At 49.0% G+C, this 18,182-nt stretch overlaps 1 protein-coding gene across 1 annotated transcript; it reads right to left on the bottom strand.

The window, feature by feature from the left end:
* Positions 1-1,652: 1,652 nt before the first annotated feature.
* LOC311371185 (phospholipase D1-like) lies at positions 1,653-18,100 on the bottom strand (the record flags this gene model as incomplete). The annotated part of the gene is made up of 11 exons (XM_084489390.1): positions 1,653-3,949; positions 4,594-4,711; positions 6,364-6,517; positions 6,897-7,031; positions 7,285-7,334; positions 7,732-7,845; positions 14,112-14,200; positions 14,896-15,006; positions 16,066-16,179; positions 16,946-17,064; positions 17,972-18,100. Coding segments are annotated over 11 exons (1,358 nt in total), but the record flags the coding sequence as incomplete, so codon positions are not given.
* Between the last annotated feature and the right edge of the window lie 82 nt (positions 18,101-18,182).

Below are 18,182 nucleotides of genomic sequence, written 5' to 3' on the forward strand. Positions count from 1 at the left end.
CACACACACACACACACACACACACACACACACACACACACACACACACACACACACACACACACACACAAACAAACAAATACACACGCACACACATGCTCTCTCGTTTGGGTTAATCTACAAGATCTATGTTTGAATGTGATGATGATTGGTCGAGTCTTTCGGGAGGTTATTTGTTTGATTAATTAAGTCTTTCTATGTTTGAGTGCAGTGATTGATTAGTTGAGTCTTCTCCTTTTCAGAACAGGCCAGTTAACCTCCAGGGGTACAGACACTGAAGATGTAATAGAGAGAGAGAGAGAGAGAGAGAGAGAGAGAGAGAGAGAGAGAGAGAGAGAGAGAGAGAGAGAGAGAGACACTGAAGATGTAATAGAGAGAGAGAGAGACACTGAAGATGTGAGAGAGAGAGACACTGAATATGTAAGAGAGAGTAAGAGAGAGAGAGAGAGAGACTGAAGATGTAAGAGAGAGAGAGACACTGAAGATGTGAGAGAGAGAGACACTGAATATGTAAGAGAGAGAGAGAGCAGAGAGCGAGAGAGAGAGAGAGAGAGACTGGATTCAGCCAGTGACGGTGACCAGGATCAACGAGGCATCAAAAGACATTCAGCAATTTCCTCCAGCCGGAAGAATCGACTCCTCTGCCTCGGCCTGGCCTGTGAGGACACGGCCTCCCAGAGCCGCGGTTTATGAATGAGAGCGGGGAGCAGAGGACAGACCCCGATAGCCGAGCCCAGAGATAAGTCAAGCCCGCTCATCCCAGCGTCCATGTGAAGTGACAGCCAGCCTGCGGGCCTTTGATTAGGGGTGTCACAACACACTGAACGGCGGGGCATTCATCACCAAGACGCACGCTCGTACGTAGCGGTGAAGTTTCTCCTCCCAGTGATTCGGTGCGAGGTTCAACTGAATTGTTGTCACTGGCCCCTAAGCAGCCCTGCCTGGCTGAGCCCTGGGGCTAGGGAGCGTCTGACAATGTGGGCCAGTGGAACCAGACTGCAGACTGCGGCGCGCTGACTCTGAGCTGACAGAGCAGGGTATGAACACAGGCCCATTGATACGTTGTCAATACATTGTGTGTGTTCGCGTTGAGTCTTCAGAGGCACTGCGTGAGCACATAGTGCGTAGACATTGTGTGTGTACGCATTTGCATATGCTTGGTGAGCAGTGAGGGCAAAGTAGGTAGTGAGTGTATAGTGAGGAGTGAGCGTATAGTGAGTGTAATGAGTGAGTGTATAGTGAGTGTAGTGAGGAGTGAGCGTATAGTGAAGAGTGAGCTTATAGTGAGTAGTGAGTGTATAGTGAGGAGTGAGTGTATAGTGAGTGTATAGTGAGGTGTGAGCGTATAATGAGTGTATAGTGAGTGTATAGTGAGTAGTGAGCATATAGTGAGTATAGTGAGGAGTGAGCATATAGTGAGCGTATAGTGAGTAAGCATATAGTGAGTAGTGAGCGTATAATGAGGAGTGAGCGTATAGTGAGCGTATAGTGAGTATAGTGAGGAGTGAGCGTATAGTGAGCGTATAGTGAGTAGTGAGCGTATAGTGAGTGTAGTGAGGAGTGAGCATAAAGTGAGTGTATAGAATTACACATGCCCATAAATGGTTCGAAAAGCTGCAGGAAGTGCAAGAGAGACAACCAAGTCAGCGAATGGACGTCAACGTTCCATTTAATGGATCAGTGCACAGAGACAAAGAGACAATGGTGCCGTCACTCACATGCAAGGGAAGAGCCAAGAAAGTGAAATACAGTGATTAGGAGAGAGAGAGCGAGAGCGAGAGAGAGAGAGAGACAAGAGAGTTTAAGCGTTTAACCTGTCCTGTTTCATGGTCCCACCCTCTACTGCACACAGGAACTGATGCAACACAAAAAGTGCAATCAAGTGTTGCAAAGGATTTCGGAATCAAAAGAGTGACCATTTCCTCTTTCTACTAACAGTCCTGCTCAGGTGATGATCATAAAGAGCCAAAATAAGAGATTAACTACAACAAAAATATATATATATGAATAACTATACCATAGGTACATTAGGGTCATTAAACAAATTGAACCATCCAACACAAAACATAAGAAGGCAACAGGCAGGCAGAGAGACAGAGGTAGAGAGAAAGAGAGCGAGTAGCAAGAACAACAAAATTGAAAACCAATGTTTCCAGAATTAATTATATTATACTATTCCTGCGCAACTGGCATATACAGTAGGCTACATAAATCAAACTTTTTACACAGGCACATGGGTCATAACAGCATCCTTTGGTTTCAAAGTAAAGAAGAATGGCAACTGTTAGCTTATAAGATAGCAGCGAAAACATGAACTCAATAGCAACGCTGCCTAGCATTACAACGCTAACTTTACGCTATAGCATCAATAGCACAAACTGTGGTCTCATGGCAGCTCACATGCTACCAGCTAACACCGCATGCAGCTCCGCCCGAGGGCAGCACGTGCTGACCAATAGGAAGACACCAAACAGGCTGAATTAGCAGCTGGAACAGAGTCATCGTCGCCATGCGTCACGTCCCTCTTGGTAAATGTAGTGCCGATAGGCCAAGAAAATGGACTACAGATAGCCGGCGGGCCGGGTATCTTCCTTTAAGGCAAAACAAGGAATGGAATGTGAGGAATGGAGATATGTGATGCATTAGCATCAGGCTAGGATAGTGCTAGCATCCCGGATAGCGTTATCCCCTGATGCTAATCATCGCTCGTTATTGGCACTTCAAAGGGTTTTATGTTTCGACAAAGATATGAAAATATCTTTGTGTATGTGTCGACTTGTGTCTGTTCACTGGCTCGGTTCGCGCGCGGACAGACAGCCCGTCTTCCCTGGGTCCTCCTCTTGGGCCGTCCTTTAGTGTTGCTGTGCAGGCCAGTCTTCAGCCTCAAACAGCTCAGAGTCCCAGGGCTACGTTCAGCAGCGCTCCGAACGTTGCATAGTGTTAATAAAAACAGTGTAGGGTCAAAGAATAACGAGAGAGAGACAGAGAGAGAGACAGACAGACAGACAGACAGACAGACAGAGAGTTCCTCTGCCACACAGAGGATTCCTTGTATTACTCTTTTCCTTCACATACTTTTCCTTCTTAAATTTATTTTTGTAAACGTAAATATGTCTCAGAGAAGTATGCCAGACCAGGTCCAGACCAGGTCCAGACCAGGTCCAGGTCTAGACCAGATCCAGGTCCAGGTCCAGGTCCAGGTCCAGGTCTAGACCAGGTCCAGGTCTAGACCAGATCCAGGTCCAGGTCCAGGTCCAGGTCCAGGTCCAGGTCCAGGTCCAGGTCCAGACCAGGTCCAGGTCCAGACCAGGTCTAGGTCCAGACCAGGTCCAGACCAGGTCCAGGTCTAGACCAGGTCCAGGTCCAGACCAGGTCCAGACCAGGTCCAGGTCCAGGTCCAGACCAGGTCCAGGTCCAGGTCCAGGTCCAGGTCCAGACCAGGTCCAGGTCCAGGTCCAGGTCCAGGTCCAGGTCCAGGTCTAGACCAGGTCCAGGTCCAGGTCCAGACCAGGTCCAGGTCCAGACCAGGTCCAGGTCCAGACCAGGTCCAGACCAGGTCCAGGTCCAGGTCCAGGTCCAGGTCCAGGTCCAGGTCCAGACCAGGTCTAGACCAGATCCAGGTCCAGGTCCAGATCAGGTCCAGGTCAGGTCCAGGTCCAGGTCCAGACCAGGTCCAGATCAGGTCCAGGTCTAGACCAGGTCCAGGTCCAGGTCCAGGTCCAGATCAGGTCCAGACCTCCATGGGCACCATGGCCTCCTTGGAGCCGATGGGGGGCAGCAGGTTCTGCTCGGAGAGGAACTGGAGGGGGAAGTGGACCAGGAAGCCCCGGACCCGCAGCAGCTCCTCCTCAGCCCGCGCCGGGTCCTCCTTCTCCAGACCCGGCTGAGCCAGGTAGCCTTCCAGCTCCAGGATGGAACGCACGTCACTGGACGGGAGGCACCGGAACACCTGGGGGGAGGGGGGGGGGGGGGGGAGAGAGAGAGAGAGAGAGAGAGAGAGAGAGAGAGAGAGAGAGAGACGGATGGGAGAGAGAGAGAGAGAGAGACGGATGGGAGAGAGAGAGAGAGAGAGAGAGAGAGAGAGAGACGGATGGGAGAGAGAGAGAGAGAGAGAGAGAGAGAGAGAGAGAGAGAGAGAGAGAGAGAGAGAGACGGATGGGAAGAGAGAGAGAGAGAGAGAGAGAGAGAGAGAGAGAGAGAGAGAGAGAGACGGATGGGAGGGAGAGAGAGAGAGAGAGAGAGAGAGAGAGAGAGAGAGAGACGGATGGGAGAGAGAGAGAGAGAGAGAGAGAGAGAGAGAGAGAGAGAGAGAGAGAGAGAGAGAGAGAGAGAGACGGATGGGAGGGAGAGAGAGAGAGAGAGAGACGGATGGGAGGGAGAGAGAGAGGGAGAGAGACAGAGAGAGAGAGAGAATATTATTATACTGAATACATAACAGTTGGTTTAGCTTCCCTCATTCAAATCTGAACAAACCATAATCAAAATAAAAGGTTTAAGTTTATGCAACATAATGGTTGACAGACAGTGTGTGTGTGTGTGTGTGTGTGTGTGTGTGTGTGTGTGTGTGTGTGTGTGATTGGCTCTCTGGCGCACCCTCTGGTAGATGGTTGCGTTGCGGGCGGAGGTGGCCATCCACACCTCCTTGTAGAAGTGGTCACTGACGGGGTCTGAGACATCGATGGAGGGGTCCGTGTTGGCCCCCAGGATCATCCTGTCATCAGCCAATCAGAGGGCAGAAGAGACAGCAACCAGGGAGAGAGAAAGGAGTGTTGTTAAAGTGTGACGGGATGTTTCTGTGACAACACACCTCTTACATCTCAGACATGGTTTAGCATCCGCAACCACAATACAATCACTTATATAATCGGTCATATCATCCAGTAAGTAATTAATTAAATCTAACACAACCTAATCTAAACTAATCTAATGTGCTCCATGATCTAATCTAATGCCGCTTTTCCACCGACAGTACCAACGCAACTCGCCACGACTTAGCGCGGCGCGACTTGGTTTGGTTCCAGGCACGTCGCGTTTCCATCTAAAAAAGTACCTCTTCAACGTGGGCGGGTCGTCATTAGGTTTTAATCCCGGGAGATGGGATTCCCGGGAAATCTGAATCTGATCAAGACTATTTCCTGATTCCCGGGAAAGGTTATGATGTGAAATAAAATAAAATAAAAAGCGCAATGACTGCGCATCTATTGTTGTCATGCGGTAACGTTGATCGAGGCGAAACACAAAAATGAAACAGCGAAACGCTGATCCGTATCCCCCTCGGGAGCGGGTCTGTGGACTCCAGCCACGCCGGACACCCACAACCACATCAGACACACACAACCACGCACAGCCCAACTCTAGCCCCGGGAAAGGAGCGACACACACGCCGAAGCGCTGATCCGTGTCCCCCTCGAGAGCGGGTCCGTGGACTCCAGCCACACGACACACAGCCGTTGCTACGCTTTTGGGGCCCTACGCGCAGATTGTTGGCCGGGGGGGGGGGGGGTGATTGGGGTGCTCCGCCTCCGATGCAAAATAACAACGTGCCCCCCCAGGTACTTGGGGCCCTACGCGCTCTACGTACTCTACGTACTCAACTTTGAGTGATGATTCCCGTTTACAGCCGCTGTAAACGGGAATCAGTTGCCAGCAGCCTGTTTACGTCATACAAAAGTACCAGCTCCGCTCGCTTGGAACCTCGACGGAGGTGCTACTAAAAAAAGTACCCGGTACCAGGTACCAGGTACCAGGTACCAGCTACTATTTTTGCCAATGGAAACGCAAAAAAAGGCGGGCCAAGTCGAGGCGAGTTGAGCTGATACTGTCGGCGGAAAAAGGGCATAAAGTACTCCATGATGTAATCTAAAGTACTCCATGATGTAATCTAAAGTACTCCATGATGTAATCTAAAGTACTCCATGATGTAATCTAAAGTACTCCATGATGTAATCTAAAGTACTCCATGATGTAATCTAAAGTACTCAATGATCTAATCTAAAGTACTCAATGATCTAATCTAAAGTACTCCATGATGTAATCTAAAGTACTCAATGATCTAATCTAAAGTACTCAATGATCTAATCTAAAGTACTCCATGTAATCTAAAGTACTCAATGATCTAATCTAAAGTACTCCATGATCTAATCTAAAGTACTCCATGATCTAATCTAAAGTACTCCATCTAATCTAAAGTACTCAATGATCTAATCTAAAGTACTCCATGATCTAATCTAAAGTACTCCATGATCTAATCTAAAGTACTCCATGATCTAATCTAAAGTACTCCATGATCTAATCTAAAGTACTCCATGATGTAATCTAAAGTACTCCATGATGAGGACCATGATGTAGTCTACTGTGCTCCACCTGAAGCACTCCAGCCGTATCTTGAGTGCGTAGGCCCCGGCCTGGTACAACTCTCCGTCCATCACCGAGGCGACCGTCTCCGAGTCCTCCACGATGACGGCCACCTCGCTGTCCCTCTTCCCCAGCATGCTCCGGTCGTTGATGTTGGCGGAGCCTAACAGGACGTGGAGCGAAAGGCATGAAGTGGAAGTGCGACGAACCAGGCAGTTCGGAAAATCAGCAGCAGAGGGCGCTGCAACACTACAATTAACGTTAGGTTACTTTTGCGCATTTATTTCAATATTGTTCGCTTTTTAGCTTCGATAATACAAATTCCATCTCCGAAGTAGTAGTCCAATAGTATCTGTAATATGACATGGAGGATAATATTAGTAAATATAGTAAACTAGCATTGAGCCATAGTTCTACTGATTCTTAGTATTGTTTTGTACTTTTATAATTTGATTTGTTGGGTATCAATTGAAGAACTGAACCCCGTTAATTAAGAAATGTGTTTGGGTCGACAGAGTGGCGACGGCGGCCGTTTCGGGTACCGATGATGACGGTGTTGTCGTCAGCGATGAGCATCTTGCTGTGGACGTAGATGAGCTCCGTGACCAGCCGCCCCTCCAGAGCCGCGTGGGTCCGCAGACCAGTGATGGAGATGTAGTTCATCCACTGGTCCCCCACTGGGAGGAGGAGGAGAGGAAGAGGAGGAGGAGGGGAGGAAGAGGAGGAGGAGGAGCAGGAGGGGAGGAAGAGGAGGAGGAGGAAGAGGAGGAGGAGGAAGAGGAGGGGAAGGAGGAGGAGGAGGAGGAGGAGAAAAAGGGGGAGAAAGGAGGAGGAGGAGGAGAAAGGAGGAGAGAGAGAAACATTTGATGATCTGCCGCTCACAGGCAATACAGAAAGCCATCAGTGGAACAGGCCTGAGTCGGGACTCACTCTCTCTCTTCAACTGGGATATGATGGAGCAGTCTCCTCGGATCATCGTCCTGAGAGAGAGAGAGAGAGAGAGAGAGAGAGAGAGAGAGAGTTAATGGTGCACAACCTTTCACACAGTTGCTCGCGGCAACACAAGCCTTGGTGTGTGTGTGTGTGTGTGTGTGTGTGTGTGGGAAGGGCAAGATATTTACTTAGCATCTTTACCTGATAAAGTTACGCTTTAAAGGATTAGACATTTATGTACAGAACACACACACACGCACACACCCTTGCAAACACACTCACACGCACAAACTCGTGCAAACACATGCGCACATACACACACACGCACACATACACACAAACCCACACACCCACCAACACACACACACACACACACACACACCCACACACACACACACACACCCACACACCCACCCACACCCACACCCACACACCCTCACCCACCTGTAGTTGAAGTGCATGACGGCCTGGATGGCACTGCCCCCTCCAGTGTTGATGTCACCCTCGAACCCGGGCAGCAGGGGGGTCACCACGTACACCCGATACTTCTTACCCTCCCTGCAAACACACCGCCACCCCCCACAATCAGTCAGAGTCATCAACAAAAATAACAGCAACACTATTCGACCAATCTGAAAAGTCCCTTTCCAATAATGGGAGGGACTGCCCTGGAAATCCAGAGTTCTGGCGAGAGCACAATTTGCGTTTGCTCAACAAGCAATATACTCACTCCCCGATGCCCCTCTCCCAGCACCTTAACCAATCACAGCGGTGTATCTGATATAGGCGGGCCTAAAGCGTTGCTGTTTTACCGACCGGATACCGCAAGAGTCTTATCTATTGGTTAGCTCCGCTGGTCTGGATATGTCACCCCTTGTATTCTTCTGATTGGTCGTAGTGTTATCCAATTGCGTGCAGTGATATTCGCACATGCATGCTTGGTGCCGCCCCTCGAGTTGGGGCCGTTCTCATCACTCGTTGCCGGACCCTACAGCGTTCTAGACGTGGGTCTGGATCTCCCACATCGCGGTGAACCGCTCTAACATCCTCAGACCTCAGCACCACGACACATACACCATACACTCACATTCTAGAACCTGATGAGATTCAAATGTCGGTTTCAGTTCAAAACTTTTTATTTTATTTCATATTTTTTAAATAAAGAAAAATACACTTTGTGATGTCGTCCACTGTGTTCCTTTTGATTCTAATCTGGCGTTAAACACTTACCTTGACATTTCGACATAACGCTAAACGTTATCTTATCAACAGGTGCTCTGTGTGCGTACACATGTGGTAAGAGTTTGAGTATGACTACGTTACTTATGTTTTCGATAGAAACTTTGTGTACATTCCTATACTGTTCTCCACCTGTGGAAGATAACCGTACAGAGAGAGTCTGTACTCGTCTTCCCTCGAATGAGCTGTATGTATGCTTCATGAACACAGGACACAGGACCGGTTGAATCTCTCTGCGTGACACTGCCTTGTGTCAGGTTGAGTCCGTAGCTCATGTTATGGCTTACAGAGGAGATCCAGAACCAGAGAACTCAGACACATCAGATGACAGATGCAGAACGCACGCAGAACAATTCATGGTCAGAGGTCCAGGACTGGGTCAAGTCACAACTTTCTTATTCAATAATAAGAATGGGTATTTACTTCTCGCCTGTTATGAGACTTTTCTGAGGAACCCGTCAGAGAGGAGGAGAGACGTGTAAATGAGGGACTTTTGTGAGTACAGCTCAGCTGACCGGGCAGTAGGGATAGTAGCACTGTGTGTAAAGGACGTGATTGTTGCTCTATCTACTCTGGATGAAAGAAGACCAGGCCTGGAACGCTCTGGTTTCTCTGACAGGCACAGAGTGAACAGAGCGACTTTCTGAACCGGGGTTTCAGTGAGGGTTTGACAGTGTTATCTTCTGGGTAGAACTAAGTGGATCAACTGGTCATTGGTTGGCGACAGTAGATGATTGACAGATAACCGATGATTGACAGATAACCGATGATTGACAGATAACGAGGGACAGGTAATTGTCGAAGAGAAAGACACAGTCATGTCACAGTCACAATAAGCGCGAATAGAAAGATTGGAATAAACATTGTGGCTTAGAATCCCATAGTGAAGGCTTGCTTCTTTTTGGGTGCTGGAGATGGGAAGTCTCAGAGTTAACGCAGTCAGAAAGGCACCGGGTCAAACTAAAAACAACGGCAAACACTCCGGGCTAGAGCTGGGTTTAGTACATCTCATCATGAAGTATCCCATTCATAGATAATATGGCATGAAGAAGTCATGTATCAACAGACGTCGCAAACACATCCGCGAGATCGTTTAGTGATATGCAAGCGGATGTGCTCGGCAAATAAGAAACGCCCTAAGGGGTTGGATGATGTGGCAAGATAAAAAAAAAACAGAACAAATGCTGTATGCAAATTCTTCTCAGATTTGTAACTATTCAACTCTGATTGAAAGTCTAATACCAATTTGCATGATTATACGGATGTATGCTGAAGAGGTGCATGTGTAAAACCATACAAGCTACACTACATTCACTAACAAAGTAGTCCACGTTGTTTGCTGTGAACCACCTTTTGAGGAATAACCTGGTTGAAGAAATCACTGAATATTCTTTTGGCCTTTCTTCTGAACAATCTTAATCCTAAATCGACAGTTCCGTCAGCCCTAACCTTTGTAAAGCCCCTTTGGGCAATGTTCAGGGATTGAGTAGCTTTCCGTTTAAATCAATTTGAAACAGATTTCATATTCAAGCTTGGTTGGTTCATTGGCATTCAGAACTGATGTGTTTACCCCGCAAAGACCGACCACTACTGCTGCAACGCCTCCAGAAAACCAGGAGATGGCAGCAGCACTGGCTGTGGCTGGAGGACTCTCTCTGTTCCTCTGCATCTGAAATCTATACCAGGGATCCCGGGCAGAAACCAACAACGAGGCTGGACTCATCCTAGACCTGCAACAGGCTGGACTCATCCTAGACCTGCAACAGGCTGGACTCATCCTAGACCTGCAACAGGCTGGACTCATCCTAGACCAACAGGCTGGACTCATCTTAGACCAACAGGCTGGACTCATCCTAGACCTGCAACAGGCTGGACTCATCCTAGACCAACAGGCTGGACTCATCTTAGACCAACAGGCTGGACTCATCCTAGACCAACAGGCTGGACTCATCCTAGACCAACAGGCTGGACTCATCCTAGACCAACAGGCTGGACTCATCCTAGACCAACAGGCTGGACTCATCCTAGACCTGCAACAGGCTGGACTCATCCTAGACCAACAGGCTGGACTCATCTTAGACCAACAGGCTGGACTCATCCTTTTGATTCTAATCTGGCGTTAAACACTTACCTTGACATTTCGACATAACGCTAAACGTTATCTTATCAACAGGTGCTCTGTGTGCGTACACATGTGGTAAGAGTTTGAGTATGACTACGTTACTTATGTTTTCGATAGAAACTTTGTGTACATTCCTATACTGTTCTCCACCTGTGGAAGATAACCGTACAGAGAGAGTCTGTACTCGTCTTCCCTCGAATGCGCTGTATGTATGCTTCATGAACACAGGACACAGGACAGGTTGAATCTCTCTGCGTGACACTGCCTTGTGTCAGGTTGAGTCCTAGACCAACAGGCTGGACTCATCCTAGACCAACAGGCTGGACTCATCCTAGACCAACAGGCTGGACTCATCCTAGACCAACAGGCTGGACTCATCCTAGACCAACAGGCTGGACTCATCCTAGACCAACAGGCTGGACTCATCCTAGACCAACAGGCTGGACTCATCCTAGACCAACAGGCTGGACTCATCCTCCTCCTGCCACAGGCCCGACCGGAGGCCAGCCCGCCCACGACGGGTACAGGCCCACCTGAACCCGGACGGGACGACCTGAGGGCGGCACCGTCGTCACGGTGACTCGGCCAAGGAACTCGACCGCTGACTCACCCCGTCATCAGGTGACGAGGAGACGACAAAGAGGGAGGAAACGCGGAGGAACGGGAGGTGGTCGGGGGTGAGAGGGTGAGAGGCGGTCGGGGGTGAGATGGTGGTTGGGGGTGAGAGTGTGAGGGGGTGAGATGGTGGTTGCGGGTGAGAGTGTGAGGGGGTGAGATGGTGGTTGCGGGTGAGCGGGTGAGGGGGTGAGAGGCGGTCGGGGGTGAGATGGTGTTTGGGGGTGAGAGGGTGAGAGGTGGGGGAGGAACAGGTGTCAGACACATGTCTGCTCGGGCCACAGAGGTGACGCCCGCGGTGCGGTGGACACTGGCTCGCCGCGTATACGTCGACTCGCGTTACGCTCTCCGTGTCGGACAAGACTCGGGTCCACTCCGGCAGCAGTGTGGTTTCAGAGCAGCGGAGGTGAGAGCGGCTCGTCAATACGTTCACCACAACGCAGGGTGGCAGCACATAGGACTCACCCAGTACCTCCCAGTAAAGCCATGCTGAGTAGGGTCTAGTGCGCCCATGCCTACTGGTGAAACACAAGTCCACGCTAAACACTTAAGCCGCGTTCACACCAAAAGCGACGGGGCGGCGCAACTCCATACAAAGTCAAGATTTCAAAAATAATTCACCACCGGAAGTCGGGAAGGCCTATGCAAGTGTACGGAGCGCTACACACCATTCAGAAGAGCCGTGTAATGACTTTGGTTGACTGTCGTGCTGGTAAATGATCTCTACTGTGTTCCTGTCTCTTTAGCTTCACTCTTATCTGCTCGACGGGAGCCTCTCGGTTCTCTCACTAAAGGGGGGGGAGAGACAGCTGCTCACTGTTTAGACTCTTCTTGCCAGGGCGTGGCCTTCCCTTGAACAAACTGGATCTGCTCTGTGTGTCTGGAGAATGTTGAACATCTCTGTTGAAGGTCTCACTGATTCCTGCATTTAGCGTTGTAACGCACACGTGTGTGTGTGTGTGTGTGTTGGTGTGTTTTTCTGTGTTTGTTTTAATGTCGTCGTCTGTCGTCATTTGTCAATATTTGGAACTCCCTCTGATAGCCCTTATCTCCTTGGTTACCAGATAACATTACGAGAGAGAGAGAGAGTAAGGAGCCAGGTAAACAGGTCCAACAATCCATTAGGCATTACGGAGTCTTTGCGTGTGTGCGTGCGTGAGCGTGCTTTATGCCCGTGTCACACTGTCCCGAAATTGACACCAGATAAACACACAAATGTGGAATTTTGAATTTCGCACGAAGATGGCCCCGAACTTGGTCAACAGCCGAAGAAAGTACAATGCCTACAGAAGGTCAAACGATGGCACCCGAACCACACACACGAGACGTCGTATTGAGGGTACGATGCGTTTGAACTAGGTCACGAAGGTGTCACGTGACCTCCCGTTGGTATAACACCTTCATATAATCATCTATATCTGATATTTAGATATCATCTATCATATCTAAATAATCGATATAATCGATATATAATATATTTGTTGCAGCCGTTCAAATGAGGCTATTGATTTTCTGTTAAAGGTGTCTGACTTGTTTATTTATGAATCATATCCATTTTTTGAGACCCGCACCTGCAAAGTTCAGCACCAGATCCGACCTCTCATCCGTGATCAAAATGAAATCTGCACCAAAACATCGAAAGGATCTCCTTTGGGTGGCTTTTCGCTGGAGTCCCCGCTCCACGTCTGACAAATGATCAGCTGTTGGAACCAGACGAGGTCTCTTCGCAGCTGGGAGTCAAGTGTCGTATCGTTGACTAAAACGGACGTTACAATCCGCCTGTTTTAGTAACTTTTATGCGGGTACCCGACCCGTTGCAGGACTAATATTATATAATAGCCTACTGTTTATGCTGAGACTGCTTTGCTTTTTGCTACCTGTAGGGTCTGTGTGCGGGCTTTGCGCGCAGGTATCTGGTGTGTGTTTGTCAGGTGAAAACTAAACGTTAAGGGAAAGAGGCGGTAGTTGAAAAAAGTATTAACACCGTTCACTCGTTGCTTATAATGGTTTATTCGTTTCCCAGTATTATTTCCTTAATTTAGAGGACAGTTTTGTTCATTTTTTAAATTGGAAAATAAATGCAATTTTTTGAAGTCGCAAGTTTTTTTTAATTATTGGAAGCGAGTCGAGCTGACCTCGCCTGCTGTACCCACGGTCAAAATAGCCGAGACAATATCTATATAATAATTTTTGATATAGGCCAAATAACCAGGAACTTAATTGTGATTAATTGTGATTGAAGCTTTGGGAGTTACACACGCCTCTGCTCTGTAGAGTTGCTCAGGACTGACTGAGGAAGATGCTCTGAGGCTGGCCTTTTATATGTCCACGTTACCATGACACATCGAAAACACTTGAGCTACTCAAATTCGGCTGTCTTCGCCGACACCGTGGTTCCATCTCGATGCCATCGAACTCTAATACGACTGCTACACAACGGCATTGCGAGGGCTTCACGTAGTGGTGGTGCCTTCCTAAGACAATCAGGCAGCTTCTTGTTTCCTTCGCATTGTTTTCGTGAGGCGATGGCGCCGATGATCACACAAACATGACACGACTTGAAAAGATGCCATCACAATGGCCTTACAAAGGGCAAAATGGACACACGAATTCAATACGAAAATGAACCTTCGCAAGGTTCTTCAGCAAATCTTTGGCATGCCAAAGATTTTGGCACCACTCACGAAGTTGCTGCCGGAGCCCGAGAAACTCCGGCGGCGGTCATATGACGGCTTCAGATGCCCTCACGAATGGCCGGATGTTTTTACGATCAGAGCCGAATTTGAACATTTCCTTTATCGTGTGTCCATCAGGTGTCAATTTCGGGACAGTGTGACACGGGCATTACCTGTAGGCTCTGATGATGCGCTCTGCGATGGCGTCTCCGATCTTGTTGAACACGTGTCTGTTGTCGGCGCAGCTGATGAAGAACTGATTCTGGAGAAGAACACAAACACCATGGTTACCAAGGACCCTTAACCCTTACAGACCCTTAAACACACAGACACCATGAACCCCAAGGACCCTTAACCCTTAAAGACCCTTAAACACACAGACACCATGAACACCAAGGACCCTTAAAGACCCTTAAACACACAGACACCATGAACACCAAGGACCCTTAACCCTTAAAGACCCTTAAACACACAGACACCATGAACACCAAGGACCCTTAACCCTTAAAGACCCTTAAACACACAGACACCATGAACACCAAGGACCCTTAACCCTTAAAGACCCTTAAACACACAGACACCATGAACACCAAGGACCCTTAACCCTTAAAGACCCTTAAACACACAGACACCATGAACACCAAGGACCCTTAACCCTTAAAGACCCTTAAACACACAGACACCATGAACACCAAGGACCCTTAACCCTTAAAGACCCTTAAACACACAGACACCATGAAGTAGATGAAGCTCACGTGCACGGCTCCCTACCTCTATGTAGATCACGTGCACGGCTCCCTACCTCTATGTAGATCACGTGCACGGCTCCCTACCTCTATGTAGATCACGTGCACGGCACCCTACCTCTATGTAGATCACGTGCACGGCTCCCTACCTCTATGTAGATCACGTGCACGGCTCCCTACCTCTATGTAGATCACGTGTATGGCTCCGTACCTCGATGTAGATGAAGTGTTGGCTGTGGGTGATGACGTGAACGTAGGCGTTGTGGATCGACTCCTCGTGGTACTTGATGCCCGCTGACCAATCACACGCTGAGCGCAGAATCTGGGCCAATGAGAAACAAGCAGGTGTTTTGAAAAAAAAAACAGCGGTCTCTTATTAACCTCATATTACACTTAGTGTAATATGACCACTCTAAACTATGTTAAAATAGCTAAATATTACAGCGTACAAAACATAATAACAGCTAGCCAAGTGAATCTACATACACCACTGGTATCTATGTTAATTTATACAACAGTTAGTTCCGACCGGTCCCAACCGAGCAATTTGATTGGACAACGAGACATTCCATAGTGCTGATATACAGTATAACAGCACTGGGACTTTTCACAGACATAATCACTCCGCTGTACGGGCGTTCTAATAACCGTTATTAGCTAACGTTACATCAGCTGTTAAATAGCCTGAATGTTTATGTACTGTATATGTGTTGCCTGGCAACAGCCTAGTCTCCCTTCAGTTGCGGAACTATTTTTGTTGGCGGAGCCGAATAAATGATTACTAAACAAACAAATCATAATCTCTTGTTTCTTATTACTGTTAACTAATAAAATGTGCTCGTAGCACTGTTGTATAAAAGCAATATCACACTCGAGGTCGTGCTGTTGTACTGTATATCAGCACGGTGTGATTATCTGCGGCACTCGGCCTGCGGCCTCGTGCCTACGACCGAATCACAGCCGTGCTGATATACAGTACAACAGCACTCCCTCTCGTGTGATATTGCTTAAATAATAAAATATTAGAGCAACCCTAACCCTATCTCGCAAAACATAATAACGGCTAGTTCATCTACATAATCTAAACAAATCTAAACGACTAATCTAAACGATGTTAATATAATAAAAATATTACAGCAAGCTGAGTAAATAGACTGGCTATCATAAAAACCATAATAACTGCTAGCCAAGGGAATCGACATACACCAACCACTGTTATCTATGTTAACATAACCAAATACAATAGCAAGCCAAGTAAATAAACTGTGTGCATCAAACAAAACAAAACAGCAGCTGGCCCAGAGAACCTACCGTACATCCCTGACGCTAAAGCAGACGCTGCTGTGTCAGTACGTAGTGGTGGGCGGGGGGGGGGGGGTACCTGGACTTTGGCCTGGGTGCAGCCGGGGACCTGGTAGTGGATTTCCCCGGCGGTGGTGTGGGACTTGGGCAGCAGGAAGGGGTAGCTGAGCCCTTGATACTTTGGTTTCATTTTCTGGGGGAATGGCAGAAGGGCAGCGGTTCAAAACGTCTGTTGTACAACCCTCGTCCTTCACCATCATCATCATCCTGGAGTATTAAACCGTTTTATTCAGGCAGAAACGTGTGAGGCTTCAAAAGACAAAAACAATCATGTCAAATATGTCCATCGGAAAAACGCTTCATAGGTAAAACATTGTAGTAAAGGTCGATTATTTTATTCCACGGCTCTTCTCAATGCTGTGGAACGCTGCATGGGCCTTCCTGACTTCCTGCGGTGAATTATTTTTCCATAATGACGTTGCTAAGCATATAATGACCGCTGTCAAGGAAAGTGGATTTTTTCCACGTCTTTCATATCACTCCGCCAGCAGACCGGTAACTTATCAACCCCAGCGGATTCGGTTGCTAAGCGACGTCAACGTCTTTGGCGGACTGTTTCTCTGCTGATCAACACTACGAATGCTGCTAACAAATCAATTAAAAAAAGTAAAAAGTTATTTTTTCATTTTGGCAAGCAGCCGTGTAATAAGCGGGATAATGTATTATTATCCCTCAGTCGGGGTTTTCCCGATAATGACCGCCGTTCTATACATTATCCCTAACATATTTATACAATACGATACTGTAATATTGGTAAGATATTGATAACTGTGAACAATAAGACTAAAACAGTTCAGTATGACCATATTCCTCTGAAGGAAACAGCCGCGACCTTCCCCTGGACACGCCCCCCTTCCACGGGCAGGTACCCATGATGCAACAGCGCGAGCGGCGCTGACCTTGGTGAAGTTCCACCGCTGGATGAAGTGCCGGGCCACGTCGCGCGCCGCCGGGCCGTGCACCACCGAGGAGATGTCGTGCCAGGGCATTCTGGGAGTGGTGTGGCGGTCGATGAAGTCTGCGGCGGCGGCGGCGGCGGCGGAGGAAGGGGGAGGAAGGGGGAGGAAGGGGGAGGAAGGGGGAGGAGACAAGATTCAGACAGGAAACGATACTGATGAACGATTTAATGAGATGTGACGGAGACAGAGAGGAGGGGTTGTGGAGGAGGAGTGAGGGAGAGAGAGAGGGAGGAATGGAGGAACCCATTTGAGAGAGGGAGAGAGAGAGAGAGAGAGAGAGAGGGAGAGACCCACTGGAGGGAGGAAGCGAGGGAGGGAGGGAGGGAGGGAGAGGGAGGGAGGGAGGGAGGGAGGGAGGGAGAGACCCACTGGAGGGAGGGAGGGAGAGAAGGAGAGAGGGAGGGAGGGAGGGAGGGAGGGAGGGAGGGGGAGGGAGGGAGGGAGGGAGGGAGAGACCCACTGGAGGGAGGGAGGGAGAGAGGAGAGAGGGAGGGAGGGAGGGAGGGAGGGAGGGGGAGGGAGAGACCCACTCGAGGGAGGGAGGGAGGGAGAGACCCACTGGAGGGAGGGAGGGAGGAAGGGAGGGAGGGAGGGACTTACTGGAGGGAGGGAGGAAGAAGATCCAATAGAAGATAGAAACCAGGTATTGCATCGATGTTAACCATGCAACATCCGTATTAAAGCCAAATTCCCAAAACATAAATGTCCCATGGCTGGTAACCATGGGTAACCATGGGCTGAGCGAGACGCCCTGACGCCCTGACTGCTCCTGAGCAGCCGGCCGTCGCCCTGCGTGGCCGACTGCGCCGCCGGTGTGTGAATGAATGTGTGCATGAATGGGTGAATGTGAGGCAGTACTGTGCGGTGCTTTGAGCGGCCGCTGGTCAGCAGAGCGCTGTGTGATGCCGCTCCGTCTCCAGCGCGGCGGCGGCGGCGGCGGCGGCGGCGGCGGGCTGGTGACCTCACCGTCGAAGGGTTTCTCCAGCTGGATCCAGTCCTTGTGGACGAAGTTGCAGTAGTCCTTCCCGTGCCAGAAGCGTGTGTTCCCCACCAGCTCACCCACGTCCGTGGACAGGCTCTGCACAGAACCGCTCTCTGCACACACACACACACACAGAGAAATAGAGAGGTTGATTACATGGTATAACATGTTTTTGTGTGTGTGTGTGTGTGTGTG

Source organism: Micromesistius poutassou (assembly GCF_964030765.1).
Source record: "Micromesistius poutassou genome assembly, contig: SCAFFOLD_5024, whole genome shotgun sequence".
Classification (NCBI taxonomy): domain Eukaryota; kingdom Metazoa; phylum Chordata; class Actinopteri; order Gadiformes; family Gadidae; genus Micromesistius; species Micromesistius poutassou.